Source organism: Populus nigra, chromosome 3, assembly GCF_951802175.1.
Source record: "Populus nigra chromosome 3, ddPopNigr1.1, whole genome shotgun sequence".
Taxonomy (NCBI): Eukaryota; Viridiplantae; Streptophyta; class Magnoliopsida; order Malpighiales; family Salicaceae; genus Populus; species Populus nigra.
Genome location: NC_084854.1, coordinates 15,120,326 through 15,140,554, shown reverse-complemented (window position 1 = coordinate 15,140,554; position 20,229 = coordinate 15,120,326). Strand labels below are relative to the sequence as shown.

General features: G+C 29.4%; 1 protein-coding gene and 1 non-coding gene across 2 annotated transcripts; one reads left to right on the top strand and one right to left on the bottom strand.

The window, feature by feature from the left end:
• The first annotated feature begins 13,089 nt into the window (after positions 1 to 13,089).
• Positions 13,090 to 13,171, top strand: TRNAS-GCU (transfer RNA serine (anticodon GCU)). The gene has a single exon. It is a non-coding gene; the product is annotated as a tRNA-Ser (tRNA).
• A 687-nt stretch (positions 13,172 to 13,858) lies between these two features.
• On the bottom strand, positions 13,859 to 19,958 carry LOC133688128 (RING-box protein 1a-like). Its single transcript, XM_062107516.1, has 5 exons — positions 19,699 to 19,958; positions 19,558 to 19,608; positions 19,424 to 19,483; positions 14,347 to 14,418; positions 13,859 to 14,255 (listed from the first exon to the last, which is right to left on the bottom strand). The coding sequence occupies exons 1-5, from the start codon at positions 19,829 to 19,831 to the stop codon at positions 14,218 to 14,220; spliced, it is 354 nt and encodes a 117-aa protein (XP_061963500.1). The 5' UTR covers positions 19,832 to 19,958; the 3' UTR covers positions 13,859 to 14,217.
• Positions 19,959 to 20,229: the final 271 nt, after the last annotated feature.

The window sequence follows — 20,229 nt, the reverse complement described above, 5'->3', positions numbered from 1 at the left end:
TATAAAAAGCATCGGGGTTGCAAATCAGGCTTCTAAGCTTCATTTATTACACAAATGCCATTTTGAGAGATAAAATCTGCAGAAATGGGTGAGGGTCCCTGTGAAAACCCATGCTTATTTGGCAATTGAACTGTCTCCCATTCCTCTTTGTTTGTATCATGTCGTCTGCCAGCACGGGCATGGGCTAGTCTATACCGTGAGCTGGGCTAGTTAGATCAGCACGTCTACTGTCTCCCATTTTAGTCGAGATTTTATATTTCATTGTTATTTTAATTAAATGGCAGATTTCATATTTCAATGTTACTTTTTTTCAAGGTTCCTTCCATATTTTGCATATATAAATAAAAAAATAACTTAAATACCATCAACTTCAATAACATTTAACCTCAACTAATCAATTTTATTTTTAAATAATAAAATTTAATATCATAATTTTAATTCATCATCTAAAAAGCTTGGATTTAATTTAGTTTTTTTTTTTAATAAAGAAGATATTTTAAAACTACTGGTATATTTTTAGACAAAAAAAATAGTATTTAATCCTATAAAAAATAAAAACAATCAATTAAGTTGAAGAGTATTGATATTAAGGGTGTTTAAGTTATTTTATAAGTTATATAAAATAACTTAAAAAAAGTACATGATTTTAATTATATCAAAGTATAAAAAAGTCAAATTAAAAAATAAAAATATATAAAACTAATTTTCAAGTAATGTAAAATTCAAGAAAGGTTTGACATGTTTAGTTTATAATAAAATCAATCCTAATTCTAAGGTCCTATGGGTTGTATTAGCACTGTATTTTTAATAAATTTTGATTTTTTGATTTTAAATTTTGATTTTTTATTTCTAAATTATTTTGATATGACAATATTAAAGATAAATTTTTAAAAATATATATTATTTAAATATATTTCTAAAAAAACCTTTAAAAAACAATTTTAATTAAACTCTCAAACATTTATAAATATTTTTTTATTAATGTGGGTGTTCGGGTTAACTTGTATATATCTCGATTAATTTTGTGGACTTTTAACTATTATGTAAATATTTAATGATCATAAAATTTATTAAATTTAAATTAATAATTTCAAAAAAACAAACTTATAATTTAACCACTCAAAAGTACATCATAATATTAAAATCTATAAATATTTGTTTGGTTATGAGACTGTACACGTAGTGCCACTTCCGTTTCTTTGTCCGATGCAACCTTAATTTTCTAGTATAAAATATTAAAATAATATATTTGTTTTAATTAAAAAACATAAATGATATAAAGGAGTATGATAGTATGAAAATAAAAGCAAACATAGTGGGCATTTAAGACAAGATAAATTATTGCACGGGAAACAGGGTTGAGATGATGGTGTCTAATTTTGTCTTGTAATTAGTTAGGTACCTTGGATAAGCCCTCTCCTCGAAGGTAACGGCTAGATTTTTAGAAAATGATGCGTGGACCAGTCATCGCAACTGAAAGCTTCTGTGTTTCCCAGTATTGTACTTGAAAGTTAAAACTACTACTCGCTACTTATTTTTTTCTTTTTTTACTGTGCTCTCTTTGTTTAAATCGGTATTTGTTTTTGTGGTGGTATTATTTTTTTTAAAAAAAATAATATTGAATTTTTTTATTTTTTTAAATATTTTTAAATTATTTTGATATACTAATATTAAAATTAAAATTTTAAAAATAAAAAAATTATTATTTTAATATATTTTCAAACGAAAAACATTTTGAAAAACAACCATTACCATAATATTAAACACTACGGCGGTATTTGGGAATATGGTTGAAACCGTATTTTAAAAAAAAATTTACTTAATTTTTTTTTATATTTTAAGATTGTTTTGATATGCTGATGTTAAAAATAATTTTTTTAAAATAAAAAAAATATTATTTTAATAAATTTCCAAATAAAAAATATTTTAAATCGAAATCGTTAATATATTTCTAAATACCCATAACTAAATAACAAGAGGAGATTACATCAATTTCTATTACAAGATATAAATAGGTCATTATAGAAAATAATTTAACAATTACAAAAAAAAAAATAAGTATTCACAACTAAGTATTATAATTCTTATAATTATTACTTCTAATCTCACCATGACGCACAAAAACATAATGTTTTATAATACTTTAACAAGTATGATTTTGTTTTGCTTGCTTACAAAATTCATTTAGCCCCACACTCGCCCCTAAGTGTATGTGAACGAGTGCGGGGCGAAATGAAATTATTAAGTAAGCAAGACAAATCATACTTATTAAATCTGGTTTGAGGTTTCATCTAATCAAATAGTTATATTTTAAATCATATATGTTAATATTAATCAATTTTAAAAAATTAAAAATAATATTTGAGATTTTAATATCTCATGTAAAAAAATTAAAAACAATTCACGTGAATAAAAGCTATATATATTGTAAATAATGAATTTTAAGAGATGATTTCAAAATATTTTTTTATCCCGTATTAAAAAGATATTATTATCTCTTTTTAAGTTAAAATATTTAAACCAAAATTTTTTTATCTCATATTGAAAAAACATAATTTTTTTGTGTGAATATAGAGTATATATATTAATGGACTTTTAATTCTACATTGAAAAAATAAAACTTTTTATTTTTATATAGTGAACTTTCAATCCCACAGGATTACAGGGTCAACCCAACGGGCCGAGCGGGAGCGGATAACTATGAAACAAAAGCACCAAATTAAGAAAGATGAGAAATAAGAAGAAAAAATTAACTTAATTTAGATGAAATTCGTAAGCACTCTTGGCAAAACAAATGCACCAAATTTTAGTTTAAATAAAATATTTTAAAGGATAACTAAATTTACTATATTAAAATAGACTTCTCGAATTTTGGATAAGTAGAGGAATTACTATCAATTCTTATATTATCATTGAGAAACTCCTGTTTATTTAGATTTTTTTTTTAGATATTAAAAAAAAACACCTCATGATTCTCTATTCAAGAACTTTTAGTCTTAGGTTAGAATGACTCCCTAAATTGTTTTTAAGAAAATAAAAATAGCTCAATAATAAAAACAGATGGAATCAACCCCAAATAAGGAAAGCAAAAGGAAAGAAAAAAAGCAGTACAGGGGACCAGTGAGAAAGTGTTAACTTAACCACAGATTGCGCCGCAAATCGAGCCACCAAGCCAAAAAGACTGACAAATTTGCTGCAGAAAGGCCGCACGCTCACCATGCTTTTCCTTTATGTTATTATACCAATCCTAATTCCTCATAATATCCACGCGCTTTCTGCTATCCAGCTAACGGACCTCCTTTTCTTTATTAATTTCTTTTTTTTTCCCTTAAGCAAAGAGCTAAATTTATTACTGATAATAAATAATGATACACGTTTCGGTGCGGAACGCGTCCTTATTTGTCCATATTTGTCCATGACATTCGGATCTGTTTGAGAATGGAATTGAAATTATAATTGTTTTTTATGTTTTATATTTTAAAATTATATTAATACATTGATCTTAAAAATAATTTTAAAAAAATAAAAAATATATATTATTTTGATATATTTCTGAACAAAAAATATTTAAATCATAACTACTACCATACTCTTAAATACCCTTTACAAAATAAAATTGTCATGTGTAATTAGGTTACGTTTGTTTCCCGGAAAGTATTTTTCGGGAAATCACTTTTCAAATTTTTCTGTGTTTGTTTGCTATTAGAAAAATTGATTAACAAAAAACATTTTCCGGTCAACGAAAAATACTTTTCAGTCAAAGAAAAATTTGACTTGGTTTCCAAGAAAGTGCTTTTTTTTGGGCGAAAAACACTTTCTAGAAAGTTGTCAAAAATTTAAAAATGTCATATTATTTGCTGTTTATATCAAATTTGATCCTTAGATTTTTTATTGCTATATATATATATATTTTTTGTTTTGAATATTTATTTTTTTAATTTCATCCCTTATAATTTAATTTTTATATTAATTCTGATCCTCATTTTTATAATTGTTATTTTCTTTTCCCTTATTATTTTTTTATTGAAATTTTTTATCTATCAAATTTGATCCCCAGTCTTTTGATTGTTACTTATTTTATTTGAAATAATTTATGAAATGTTAATTATTATTATTTTAATTTGTTCATCTTTCAATTTTTTTTTATTTTTTAGATTTGATCTCTATTATTTTGATTCTTATTTATTTTATTTGAAATAATTTATGAAATGTTAATTATTATTATTTTAATTTGTTCATCTTTCAATTTTTTTTTATTTTTTAGATTTGATCTCTATTATTTTGATTATTATTTATTTTATTTGAGATAATTTATGAAATTATATTTTTTTTTCAATTTCATTCTCATTTAACTTTTTAATTTGTAAGATTTGTTTCTCATTATTTTAATAAACTTGAAAAAAATAAAATATTAATAAGTTATTTTCCAGCTCATTTTCCATGATATAACCAAACACTAGAAAGTGTTTTCCGACCTATTTTCCATTACACTACCAAACATTGAAAAATAATTTGCTTTCCAGCAAACAAACGGGGCCTAAGAAATTTAGCATTAAAGCAGGAGAAAAACATGGGAGGAGAATCACTTGCAATAGAGTAAAAGTGCCCAACTAACTAAGGAGTTTCATAGCATATATTCTTGATACATGAGTGGTGTGTGAGGAAAATTCTCAAGAAAATTATTCGCTAAAGAGTTAGAAAGCTTGCAGACTTCTAGGGGAGTTCTCGTATTAACTATTAGCAACTGAATGTTTCGGTTAGGATGACAATAGTTTCGAAGACCATCAGGTTTTATGGCAAGCTATTATTGGTAAAAGACAAAATTAAATGTTTATCTTGACAAGTAAGGTAGTATAAATATAAAAGATTTGTAGGCGACAATACTCCTCTAATAATCTACTAAACTAGTGAAAGTTATTTATCCTAGGTTTGGCTTGCCCCGAAGGGTTTTTTTTTTTTTTCAAAAGTTGTTCAAAAAAAATTTTCTTTGTAACCAAATAACTTGTTCATTTAAGTTTTCCACATTTATATTTATTTGGTTATTGATTAGTGTTTGTAAAGTGCTAGCAAATTACTAATGTTTAGTTTTCCCTTTCAGGGAAAATATAATTCCTATAAAGAAAGCTCAACTCATGCAAGAAGGTCACCAAACAAGGTTATAAATAAAAATAGAGCATGAAAAAAAAGCCCGATTAAAAACGAATGCTCAGGAAAAGGTTGACAACTTAAAAAAAAAGGTAGAAAAACTTACAATTCAACTCAAACAAACACTACAAATCATCACTATAAAGAGAAAAACACTTAAGATAAATCAAGAACATACAAAAGAACAACCCTTTCTTAGTAGATGACTTGCATTCCAAGTGCAAACAATGTTATTTGCCTTCATCCTATAAAAATAGGAAGCAAATGATGCCTCTTTAAGGTCCCAATATATTAAAGTACCTTTAATAGTTGATTGGATAAATGAAAAGCTAAGAGGAACAATTACTCAAACAATAAGTAATGTGCAAGGAATGCCTAGGATGTAACAATACTTGAATAAAGAAAGCCCACATTCTAAAGAGTTAGGGGGAAAGAAGAGCAAGTTAGGTTCTAGCTTAATTACTCAAGAAAATGTAGTTATGCATTAACTACAATAAAAAGATAAAGATATGACCTATTAACCTATATATAACAACAACAAAATGTTTCCAATAATTACAAAAGAAATTCAGAGTATTATAAGATGCTAAGAAAGAGAAAGATCATAAAATAACATATATAGAAGCAATACTAAAAGCTAAAAATAGCAAGTAATTGAAAGTGACTCATGAGTTAACAATAGTGAAATGGTTATAAGTTCTTAATAAAACGGAGGGAATACTTCACCGCAAATTCAACCATAAGAAATTAATAGAGGCGACTTTTATATATACCTCATTTCTTGATAAGAATTTCTCATTTAAGCATTTAGAGTTGGGAATTCGGTGTTGAACCTAATTTCCACAAGGAAACAATACTCCTTATACCCAAATTTATCTCTTAGGACTTTAATTTGGCTAAGAGTTGCTAACATGGACACAAAGAAACAAGCATGAGTGACATTTAAGCATATATTACATTAATATTTGATTACAATCCTTGCCTTGAAGAACATATCAGAAGATTCTCATAAGACATCCTAGACTATTCTTTACACTCTAATGAGCTCTTTGAAGTTCTAAAGATATTGGTTAACCTTATTGAGACAACTATATGAGCTATTTACATTAATAGTAGTTTCTCAATTAATATTATATGAAAGATATTTAAAGGTTTGTTGGAATCAATGATTAGCCTATAAAAAATCTGAAAGTATATCCTATGATAGAGCTATACAAAATGTACTAGAAAAAAAATTTCACAAGTAAAATTTATGGATTCTTGGAAAGAAAACATAAATATAGAGGTTCTGGTTGATGGTCAACTTGTGGGCAAAGGTATTTATTGTTCAAAGAAGAAAATTACACACAAGATAGCAACCAAGGATACATTAGGGAACATCAGGAAAGTCTTTGAAGACAAAGAGCATTTATGAAATACACATGCACATTTCAGCTTTGCTAGAATTTTATTTTGGTTTTTCATGTTTGGGGACTGTACTAGATTTTCAATAAAACATCCTTTTCTATGTCATTTTTGTTGTTTTAAAATTAAAAGATGTTTTTATAAAAGTAATATCTGACATTTTATTTTTGTTCATAATTGGATAAGTATAGTGATGAATTTACCTACAAATACTTGAACTCCAAAATGTATCATGCAAATGTTAAGAGGCCATCCCACCTTCAAACCTTGAAATGTCCTTTCACTTCTAATAGATACATAGATATAAAACCTCAATCATTTTTAGTTAGCAAACATTTGTAATTGCAAAAAGAGATTTACATTAACATTGCGTTAATTTTTTTTATTTAACATTATCTACCCATCTTAATGACTTTTTTTTAATGATTTCCAATAGTACATACTAGCTTTATATCAGAGAAATGCATTGAAAAAAGAGAGCAGTGACTAACCTGTTAGGCAAATCATTTTATTCTTATTTAGAGGTAATTCCCCTTAAGTTAATTGTAACTTTATGGTCCATATATACATCACCAATAACAAGCTAATAGATGTTAAATTGTATTTTGAGTTATGCCGACACTAATTATAGTACCATTTGCAATGTTTAAAAATCTTATTGTTTCCAACCTTATATGTGCCATAAAATTCTAAATTTATACTCCATTATTATTTTCTAAGGGATCATGTCATAAAAGCTAGTGATTTATAATGCCTATTGAGAGAAAAACTTTTTGTGATATGAAAAATATGATTTATGACTTCCTTACTAAGAGAACTTCTTTATAACAAATGATCGTGAGAGATGACACCTTTTACCATCTAGTTATCGGTGAAGTTATAATTTACAAACCTATAAAGAATCTATTGAATGCATTTTATTATGGGCCCTAAATCATTAGTAATATGGAAGCATGTTTAAGTTGATTTAATTTATAGTAGCTTTAATGCCCGACCAGAAATTTATTGTGTTACGAGAGTTCATATCTATCATGCCGTTATTGATATTAACAGTTAGCAAACCACTAATTTACCTAAACATTGACCATAATGTCCCATAAAAACGAGTGATTTTTGGCTAGATACAAATTTAATTTTTAACAATGGCTGTTATTCTATACCTATGTTGATATGTTTTATAAGACCTTACATGATATCATTTCTTTCATCTTATATATTTTTTTTATGATCCAATAGTCAATTGTAATTTATTATAATCATAAACACAATAAATTATCTCTCATTATAGATATGGACGCGCAATGGTTTGATGCACTATAAGAGGGGGATTATGATAATGTAATGAATCACGTTGTTGATTATGTTAATTAAGGTGGTGGTTTCGATAGTAATGGAGGTGTTGGTGATGACAACAATACAAATGATGATGATAATGATAATGAAGAAAATGATTTAGATGACAAAAATGAGTTGTTTCTTAGTAGAGAGTTTGATCATTGTAAACTAGTACTGTGTATAGCCAAAGCTCTCACACTATACTATAATAATTATATTTATAAAGAACCATGTATAGTTTCATACAACACAAAAATGCGATGGTTGAATGAAATTTTACATAAACATTGGAAACGATCTATAAACATGTTTAGAATAGATGCGATGACATTTTAAAGTCTTTACTTTGAATTAGAAAGCCAATATAGGTTAAAAGCATCAAGAAGGATAAGTATTTTTGAAAAGGTCAGAATGTTTTTCTATATATTAGCATTAGGTGCTTCAAATAAGAAAATGCAGGAGAGACTTCAATATTTAAGAGAAATTATTAGTAGATAATTTAATGAAGTTCTAAGAACAATAAGTTTACTTGTAGTATATGTCATTAAACTAGAAGATCCTGAATTTTTAAATACACTACATGAAATTGTGAACAATCCAAGATATATGGATCATTTCAAGGTAACGATAACATACTTTTTAATCAATAATGCTATAGATTAATAACTTGTATAATTTTAGACTTTATCTAAGTACATTGATGCTTACTGCTTATTATTTTTCATGTAGAATTATGTAGGAGCAATCGATGGAACATATCTACGGGTGTGTGTATCTACAAATAATTAAATACTATTTATTAACATAAAAGGTATACTGATACAAAATATAATGATTGCATATAGCTTTGATATGCAATTCACTTTTATTTGGGCTGGATGAAAGGGTAATAAACATGATATGCAGATTTTTCTTGAGGTTATTAATAATCCTACTATCAAATTTTCTAAGCCATTAGAAGATATTAACAAACCAAAACATGTAATGTTATTTATTTTATGAAAATTTAATGTTATTATAATTATTGGGTAATAAATAATAAAGTCAGTATATTTTATCGCGGGGAAAAACTACATAATATTTTGGGATGTCTTAACAAATATGACTTTTATGTTCATATAAAGGTGAGAGATATAATTTGCAAAAATTTCCTAGGTGATGACAACCATGAACTCAAGAAGAAACTTTCAATTGTGCTTACTCTTCAGTATTTAATGTGATACATTTGGAGTGTGGAGAAAAATAAGGAATTTTTATATAATATACTTTCGTTTCCTTACGAAGTACAAGTTCGGATTATTGTGGTACCTATAATACTACATAACTATATTAAAAAAAAATCATATGAAGATGTAACATTTAAAAAATTTAGTCGTCATATCAATTTTATTCCTAGGGATTTTTTAACCTTTGTATTTCTACGTTCACAAACCCATAAAAACTAAAATCCTTCTTTTATGAATCATGTGCAAATTTAATAAAATAATAGTAAAACCGGTGTTATAGGTGGCATGGTTGTCTCTATAATATATTAATAATAAAATAAACATTAATGTAAATGCATTAATGTTCTCTCTCCTTCCTTCCTTCTATCTTTCTTTTTATATATTATGTGAATGGGATCTATCTAGCTACCTAACACTAAAAAGGTTCCATTAATTACATGGATAAAAGAATGGCAGACAAAAGGAAGCTCGATCTTACAGAGGCAGTGAGTAAATTTATAAATGAGACATATAACAATAGTGAAGCACGAATGCCAAGCCATGAGAGTTCCAACACTAACAAAACCGTGCTTGTTTTGTCCTAAATAAAGAATCCACAGCCCTTTATCCTCTCGCAGCTAGCCCAGCAGAGATACATCTCTGAATTTTGAAAAGAGATTAACAGATGAAAATGAAAGAAACAATCCCCTTCCTTGCGAGGTGATGAAGTCACAGACAATGGAAAGAGTTACTAAGAAGTTCTTATGGGTAGAAGTAGAAGGAAAGCACCTCCTTCTGCTAGAGCCTTGAAGGAATATCAAGGAGCAATTGTGGGAGCATGAGCATAGTCTTGTAAAAATTAAAGCATTTTCATCAAAATTACATGTATTGTCACTCTTGAGACGAAGAGATCTAACTATTTGATAATACTACAGTACGAAGAAGGAGTGAATTCGTGTAGGTTTCTATTCAGTAATAGAAAACCTTCTTTTTTTTTTTCTAATGAAAATTGAGAAACTTGTTCATTTGTCAAGAAAGAAGAGAAATTTTTCCATAAAAAAAATAAGATAAGAAATACGTTAAGATTATAATTATTTTCCATAAAAATTTAAAATAAAAATTTGTATTAGTCATCTTAATGTTTATATACTCATGATAATTTAATTATAAAATATAATTTCCTTTCATTCAAATTAAAAATTATCATAAGAAGGTTATATTTGTTAACTAAAAAAGAAATTCTTTATATTTGATTTACAAAAAAAAAAAACTTATGACACTAGGTATATGAAAACATATATAAAAAACAATTTTAATGTTTTACATTACTAAAAACAAATGCTTGTGTATAAAAGAAAAAACTTATACTTTTTATGTTTTTTATTATTTGAAAAACAGTAGAAAACTTGTACAAAAAAACTGTTGGAAAGCTCTAAAATATGTTTTCCAAACTCAGAACAAATTAGAAAACTAATTTTCAGTTTTTTTGATGGAAAAATATTACATTTAAACATAAAGTTTTTCTTCTTTTTTTCGACCTCAATTTTTCAGAAAAGTAGAGTATTTTTTTTTAATAAATAAACCTTTATTTTCTAATTAAAAACAGTTGTTTGTTGTTGGGCTTTCTTGAAATTGTCTGTTTTTTATTGGTGAAAAATTAATTATTTGTATAATTAATGCAATGTGAATATAAAAAAAATCAATAAACATGTGATAAACAAAGAAACAAGTACCACTGTGTATAAGCATAAAATGAACCACATATATACAAATTTATAATAACTACTGAAATTTAAAACAATGTAAATAGAATACTTCCTGAATTTTGGATGAAAATAAGAGGATAAATACATTGCTAAATATAAAGGGTTACACTTTATCTTTAAATCTAACTTGCTCATTTAATGTATATAATTTTAACATAAATAATCTCTCATGAATTCAATAATACCACTTTAGAAAATTACACTACTGATCAAGGCTTAGAAACTTAAAAAACAGACTCAATTTTCTCCCTACAACAATCGAATCTATCTAAAATTGGATAATAGGTAGAAAAATAGAATGGAAAAAAAAAGTTGGAGGAATAAATAGAAGACGAAACAATCATGAATCCTGAACGAAACTAGTTTTATTTTTTAAAAAGGTATGAAAATACTCAGATAAAAAAAATACGAGACCTAGAATGCCATAATTAATAACATTAAAAATATTTAAGATATGATATTAAAGAGTACATAAAAATTGTTGAAGTCATTAATCCAAAAGTTAAAATATTTAAGACTTTAACAAAATTAGCATCTAGCTATTAAATAGGATGATAATTTATCATGCAAGTACTAAACCTAATATATTGAATGAATCCAAACAAGTAATTATTCATGAGTTGATAAAAAAAATATTTTTTTTATATCAAAAAACTATTTTGTAATTAATTTAAATTTAAATTGATCCTGCAGGTGGTATAATCCAAAACCCTCACTGTTCAGGGTTTTCTCTCTAAAAATTTGTAGAGTTTGATAATTTTCTCAACTAAAAATTTTTCGGATCTATTTTTTATACAGACATTTTCTAGCAAAGATTCAACCCTTAATATAAAAGCACCGCATTTTAAATTAGATTTCAAATATACATGCAAGAACCAGTTTCTAAAGCATCTTGAGCCCATTCACAAGTCAAACGAGCATGATAATGCTCTTAGGCCTTCTCAAGCCTAAGCTCTACAGTGTACACCCTCCCTTCCACACGCCTATCCTACTGCTCAAGCACATGCAACTACAATTATATTAACTACTTCATTACAGTTTCTACGATAAACAGCCTTATTAATCAAATGAATTAATTAATGATTATGATGAGAAAGAGACCCAATAGCGTATAAATGTGCGAAAAACGAGATTAATTGTGAGAATATCAAGAAATTTACTATTAAGAATGCAGGTAGCAAAGTGCAGCAGAACAGTGGTGATGAAATATGCAAAGTAAAAAGAAAAAAAAAATGGCTGAGATTGAATGAGAACAATAGTAACGGTAGAAAAGAAAGTCGGAAATCTAAACTGAAAATTACATACAGTGTTGAAGAGCTTGGTGGGGGAGTTTTTGATGACTTCCATTGATTGAATCTCTAAACCCAAACTCTCATTGGATGAAAATATGCTAGTGGAAGTCGTCGCAACTCACTCTCTCTCCCCCAATCTTCCCATAAATATCACTTATTCGTTCATCCCAAGATACGTAATTAATTTGCTTTGGAAACATGATTTTCTGGAATAAGCAACATTCTGAATCATTTCAACGTAGAAATTATATGTAAAGACAGAATCATAAAGCAGCTAGGACTCTGCCTGTTTGTGCGTGGTGTTTCTGATATACAGTATCAGAATGGTTTTAAAAAAGAAACATGGCGTGAAGGAATCAGAACGTTCTCTTCTTGCTTCCCTTTCGTTTGCTTATGAGTTGCACGCGGAGAAGATGCTTTCCCTCACCTTTATGCATGCAAAAACAAAACCATTCATTGATAATTTGGAGTTGTCTTCAAAAGAAGAGGAAAATCATAATCATGCACTTTGGCACTAATCTGAACAGCACTAAACACCCTTTTCCTTTTCTCTTTTGTTCAAGCAATACAAGGTATACACATTAATTGGTAATTTGGAGTTGTCTTCAAAAGAAGAGGAAAATCATAATCATGCACTTTGGCACTAATCTGAACCGCACTAAACACCCTTTTCCTTTTCTCTTTGATAAAAACAAGTTTTTTGCTTGCGTCGAAGAGGATGCACTGGAAAGCAGAATGCAAAGGCAATGGTGGTCATGTCATATGTAACAAGAAGATATTTAGCGGGTCAGACTTGAGCGTTGTGGAAGCTCAGACGCACTATATATTTTCCTCACATTTTATTTAAAGTAAATTGTTTCGTGTCTAATGATTTCTGGGAATATTCGAGCAGTATGAATATATTGAGTTAAATATGTTTTACGAAATAGACATAGCACAAACGACGCTTTGGCCGAGTGGTTAAGGCGTGTGCCTGCTAAGTACATGGGGTTTCCCCGCGAGAGTTCGAATCTCTCAGGCGTCGGTTAAGTTTTTTTTTTTTCAATCCCACAAGTTTGGGCTAAGAGGCCGCTTATGAAGATCCACGATGGGCCCAAAGTATGGGTTCCCTACAAAGACCAGACGCTACAATAGATGTTCATTTTCTCTTCTCTTTCTCCATGCAAAAGTTCAATGGCCACTCTTGGAAGTGTTGATATTCGCCCCCCGAGTTTGCTCCTCTCAGGAATGATTCCTTTCCCTAGTAGAGAGCGGCTTAGCTTGCCCTTTTTCCTTCCTTTTGTTTTTTTTTCGAATTCTTGGTTGATGAGCGTGAGCAAGGCTCTCAAATGGATGGACCTAGATTATCTAACGGAATCACAACATGCCTAGGCACTGATATTTCACTGCTAAACAGAGAGAGGGCACAGCATGAAGCTGGGAGCATGTTTGCCTGTGTTTTACCCAGAGAAACGTGTACTCTATAAAAAAAAGAATCTCACTCGCTTTAAGACAACAAGCGTCGATAATTTGCTTTCAGAAACAACGGTCAGGATCTTACCATGCCCTGGCACGCGCTATTCAATCATACGAGTATTAAATGATAACCAGGAATAAACATGTTTTATTCACACTTGGAAACTAGATGACGTTTGATAGAAGGCAGCTCTCATAAAGTGTCCAAACTCTGTTCGTGGTGAACGTTTTACCAACTACATGGATGAACTTCACATTCTAGAACCAGAATCGATGATAAGCTGCAATTGCATGAATTGATCTATTTAGTACATCAAGAAGACTTTCCCATGAACATGCATGCGAGACATCAACAAACAAGAAAGGCATACCCGTCAAACAGTTTTATCCAAGAGGGGAAAAAAATAATCTTGCATCCACCCTAACAGACTGACTTTTTGATTGATACTATTAAAAATTGCGCTCAGTATGTGTGAAATTCTGAATTTCAATAAAAAACCATAAGAGTATAAGTCGAACAAACATGAGGCAAAGCGCGTTAGAAGTCAGGAATCCAGGTATTCTTCTTGACACCATTGAAACAAGAATGAATGGTGCCCAGAGGCTCCAAACGTTCTAGTGGCCATACTTCTGAAACTCCCACTCACTATTATCTGCAGAGACAACACCACAAAAATAAAAAAAAATGAGAAAATCTTTAGGCGATAAGATGAAAAGAATCAGGGGAAGCAACAAGAAACATACCCAATGGGCACACTTGACGAGTCTTGAGCCATCGGCTGATGCAGTGAAAGTGAAATGCATGGTTACACACCCCTGTGGACATAACAGTGAAGCTTGCTTAAACATTAGGTGCTAATGCCAGTCTAATTTTACACCCTTGACATATTTTATAACTCAAAGACACAAGCATAAGAAACAAATTAAAAAGTATGCGAAGATAAATAAACAAACATAAACAAGGTAAACATCATTATTAAACAGCTCCAATTATAAATTACATAAAATATCCAAAAACAATGAAAATAAAGATAAAAACACAGGATTCCAGCTTAAACAACAACAATGGCAACAATAACAATTGTGGTGGTGGTAGAGAACCACTACCATTCCTTTAGAAGCAGCAGCTAACCATTCCGAAGATGCTCAACAATATTTTCATTGTTGTCAAATCGTGATTTTACAAGTCAATTTGTATTTACTTGCAAAATCGAAAACCAATAAAATCGGACTTGACTTGTGCAAATTCAATAAACTTCGTAAAAAGTTAGTTCGAGTCAGCGAATTTACATGAAGTATAAATAGTTCCAAAATCCTTGTCCTTCCTCTCTGTTAAACTTAGACTACCAGCCAATCTTTCAAAATCCTTGTCCTTCCTGTCTATTAAACTTCTTATTTTGACATCAATCAGGTTAGTGTTTCTTAAACTTCTTGTTATATTGTCTCCTATTCTCTCTCTTTCTCCTTCCCTGTGTGAGTCTGATCTGCTCCTTCAATTCCAATTTCATGATCGTCTCCATCCAGGTTAGTGATTCTTTGTTCTAGTATGAATAACTGGTCGACCAAATATGTGATCCGAGGCTTTCAACATTTTCTATCTTTCGGTTACTTAATTTCCTACATGTGTTACTTTACAACGCACAAGTTGAAATAAATGACTTTCCTTGCCTACTTTTGGTTCGGTATTTCAAATTTATTATGATACTATTTTATAATTGTGCTATATTTTCTTCCACTTGTATCAAAAGTCACAAGTCATCATATGTGGGTTGTGCTTGCTATAAATCTCAAATTCATAATATAATAAAATATTATTTACGATGCAATACATCTAAATACTTATGAGTTTGTAATTATTTTTTAGCATTTATTTTTTTTAATATAACTTTAGAGTTGTAGTTATACTATAATATTAATAACCATGGGATGATTACTTAAGTTAATGACTGATTTCAGGATTGATTTGAATTGATTCTTTAACTGTTGAATACATGACATCTAAAATAATACCACTAGCAATAGACTTCACATAGGATGGCAACATGATATAGATATTGATAAGAATTTAAGAAAACTTCAGTGCAAGTATTGTCAAAAAAAAATTTCAATGGAAGCATTTACCGTTTCAAACATCATTTGGCTTGTACTCGTAAGGATGTTGACTCATGCCAACAAGTACTAGAAGATGTAAAGAAAATGATTTTGAATGTTTTGGTGAAAAATCAAAAAGCAACTAAGAAAAGAAAGGCTTTTTAATATATTGGAACAGATGAAGAAGGAATTAGTTTAGTGGACAGAAAAAAAAGTAGCAAGTGGGAGTGGAAGTACACAAATTACCATCAATTGACTACTAAAAAAGGATCTCAAAGAAGAAGTATGTCAACAAATTGCAAGGTTTTTCTACACTAGTGCAATTCCATTTAACTATATGAAAAACCCTGCGTTTGTTAAGGCACTTGAATTGATTACAAATCACGGGCCATCTTACCATGATATTAGAGAGAAGTATTTGAAGCAAGAAGTAAATCACACAATGAAATAGCTTGAGGAGTACAAGCTAGAATGAAAAAAAACAGGTTGTTCAATAATGTCTGATAGATGGACTGATAAGAAAAGATGTTCTATTTGCAACTTTTTGGTTAATAGTCCTAAAGGGACAATTTTTTTGTAATCAGTAGATACCTCCAATATATCCAAGACTACTGTTAAGGTACTTGATATGTTGGATGCTATTGTGGAGTGGATTGGGGAGGAAAATATTGTGCAAGCAATCACTAATATTGTTGCAAATTACAAGGCAGGAGGACAATTGTTGATGGGAAAGAGAAAAGGATTGTATTGCACACCATGCGTTGCCCATTGTATTGACTTGATATTGAAAGATTTTGAGAAGAAACTAAAGGTCCATCAAGTAACTATTGCTAAGGGGAGGAGAATTACCTCGTACATATATCCAAGATCTATTATTATTTCCATACTAAGGCACTTTACAAAAAAAAATGATTTGATTAGGCCTATTGCTACTCGATTTGCTACTGCATACTTGACTCTTGGATGCTTGAGTGATTCTAAACTATAGTAGTTGATGACAATGTTTACTTCCAACCAAAGAAGGTCATATGGGTTTTCAAGAATAGAAGAAGAGAAGTGAATTCAAAGTTGTTTTTTGGACAAGTTTTGGATGTCACTATATGTATTAAGACAATATATCCTCTAATTAAAGTTCTTCGATTAGTTGATTTAGATGAGAAACCAACTATGAGTTTTATATATGAAGCAATTGATCAAGCAAAAAAGAAGATACAAGTGAATTTTGGTTATGTGAAAAAAAGATATTGATTATCTATCTTGCTAATTCTTTATTTACTACTACCAGTTGATGTAAAATATTTATTTCACTTTTATATTATTTAATTTAATGTTAATGTTAATATTCTTAGTTCTATTTTGTAGTTATATCTATGGAATATTATTGATGCAGGATGGTAACTTCAACTTCACAGACCTTTACATGTAGCAACTTATTATTTGAATCCTCATTATCATTATAATCTCAATTTTAAGGTTAACGCTAACATTAAAATTGGATTATATCAATGCTTAGAAAGGATGGTGCCTAATGCAAGTGAAAGGTGTAAAATTGATTTACAACTTGATTCATTCAAACGTGCAAAAGGGTTGTTTGATATCGAGGCTGCCAAGACAACAAGGAATAAAAAAACTCCAACTAAATGGTGGGATTCTTATGGGGATGAATGTCCAAAACCACAAAAGTTTGCAATTCAAGTTCTAAGCTTGACTTGTAGTTCATCTGGATGTGAAGATAACTGAAGTGCATTTGAGATTGGTTTTTTTTTATTTTAATGTTTTTATATTTAATAAGAATCTTATATGTTATCAATTTGAATTGCTTACTTAGGTTCATACGAAATGAAGAAATCGTTTGCACCAGGAAAAAAAAAATGAATGACACGGTATTTGTAATGTACATTCTCAAATTGAATGACAACCAAATAAAAAAACAAGATGATGGTTTTGGTGAAGTTTTAGATGATCTCTCATCTGATGATGATTGGATAACTGAGGGAGAAAAGCATGATGGTTCATCAAACTTTGATTTAATTGGTATCATTGATAGTGCAACACAAAGAAAAAATGGTACAGAAGATGAAAGCAACGATGAAGAAATTTTTAATGATGTTGAAATGGAAAGTCATGATATTAAAGATGATTTAGAGATTCAAGATGATATTAATCCAGATAATTCAAGGAGTTTTAAGTTAAATATTGTTGATTATACTGATGTTGTTGTTAGTATTAATAGTAGCACTAATGTTCACAATATCAGTGCTGGTACTAGTAGTAGCAGCAATAATAATCTTCTTCATGATGATGATCTTGATGAATCTCTTAGGAAAAATAAGGAAGATAAAAGCAATAAAGCTGGTTTTAGTTTTCATGACACACCAACAGAATGTTTGTTTTAAGTTTGTTAATTTTTAGTTAATGAAACTCTATGGACATAATTGTTTTGTATTTTTGAGTTACTTAAATCATGTATGAATTTTTATTTGAACTATGTATTTTAAAGTGTTTGAACTTTTCTATTATTTATTTCACTTTTTGTTTTAATTGTGTTATATTGTTATTTATTATTTGGGTGGAATTGTCAATATATAATTAGTTAAAAAAATTTATATACAGTTTTATGATTCGAGTTTACATTATATTTTCCGTGTTGTGTCAAAAAAAAGTTTCTGACAACCTTGGTTGTATACTCACAAAGGACAAACAGAGCCAGAACAAAGAATAATAAAGTCTGTTAGAATGTTGGTAGCAGTTGTTGCAGCAAACCAAAGAGATCAGAGGAAGCAACTATTGCAAATAATCTACATGGTTTCTAAGCACAAAAGGCCTCAATTGATCAAATTGATGCATCTAGGCTATATGTTTGGCTTGAATGTAGGATTTCATGTTTTTTTTACCCTATTGGCAGCATGTGCCATTAATTAATCTCAGATGCAGTAACATTAAGTACCATTGCAATTAGTGTATGAATAACAAAACGACGGTGTAAACAATATTTTGACTAGGAGACAGTCAAGAAAGTGAATCTGATAAACATAAATGAAGGAAGAATTGCAATCCACTCAATTTAATATAAAAAGGTTTGCAATTAATATTTGATCATCACTAGGACTAAGCCATGACAGTCAACTACTGTTATATGATCTTGATTCATATTCCAAAGTTGTAAAAGAGGGAAAAGAATTCAAGATTCAGAAACTTATGGCATGGCTCCCAAGTCATAACAAGTGGGACCCAAATTGCTGAAATAATAAAAAACAAGAACTTTGCTCCAACAAAACTTATGGGAGCGGAGAAATCCATGATATCTCAACAAGCATCTAAAATAATTAACGACTTAATCTAGCAGAGATATAGACCAAGAAAATAAAAATAAAAAAAAACTAGGTGAGAATCTGAAGCATAGCACACTCCTACCCACCCCTAAAATTCGTCACAAAATTGCCTCTCAAAATCCAAACCTGAAACAGCATCACTCGGAAAGGGAATAAGGTAATAAAAGCATGACAGAACAAAGAAAGAGTTGATAAACCGCAATGTACCGAAAGTACAAGTAGATGAAAGAAGCTAGTTTAGGATGGAGACTTGGGTTTAATTTTAGTTAAATATTGCCCATAGACAACCTTTGCACATTCGAATCACAGATTCGAGTTCACAAACACAGAACAACAGCAGCAACAATAATTATCGAGAGTGAAAACACATAGATATAGAACAAAAACCGAAAGCATACCCCAAGCAACAGTGCATTCCTCACTAGTAGCGCTAGCCTGGTTTGCTTGGCATTCAATACCTAATCAATAAAAAAAAAATCCCAAATAATTAAAATATCAAACCCTAAACCAAAACAGTAAAAACACAACTCACATAGATCCATGATATGGTTTCTGCATATCGCACAGTTATCAACAACAATATCTGCAAAGACCAGACCAATTGAATGAATTAGTTATAGGGTTAATTAATTATTTATTTAGTTAATTAATAATAATTAGTTAGGCAAAGTACCCCAAGCCCAGAGAGAGACGGCGTTCCACTTTTTGATCTCGAAACGCTTTGGTTTCTTAGAGGAAGAAGGACCAGCAGTGCCTGAAGTCTCGCCTACTGGAACCAGGGTTACCTCCGAGTCCAAAGTTGACATTCTCTCTCCCGCTGCTCGTTTTATTCTGGTGATTTAGAGTCAACAGATTATAAAAGAATGAGAAAAGAAAGAGGGATGCAAAAATAGAAGTTATAATACTCTAGATCGAAGAAACCCGGGGTTATTCGCATTAACAGAATATACATTGCGTGTGGCTTTTTAATTATAATTTTTTTTAATTATTATTGTTCATGCTTTATGGTGGATTGTTATAGTAAAAATTTTTAAAATTTTTAATTTGATTCTTGATTTTTTTTATAATTGAGTTTAAATTAGAGTTACGTTTTTATTTTTTAAGGATTAAATTGAAAAAAAAGGGGTTTACATGATGGCTCTATAATTTATTTGAAAAGTTCATTTTATCTCATATATTTTAAAGCTTTTAGGTAAGTGATCCT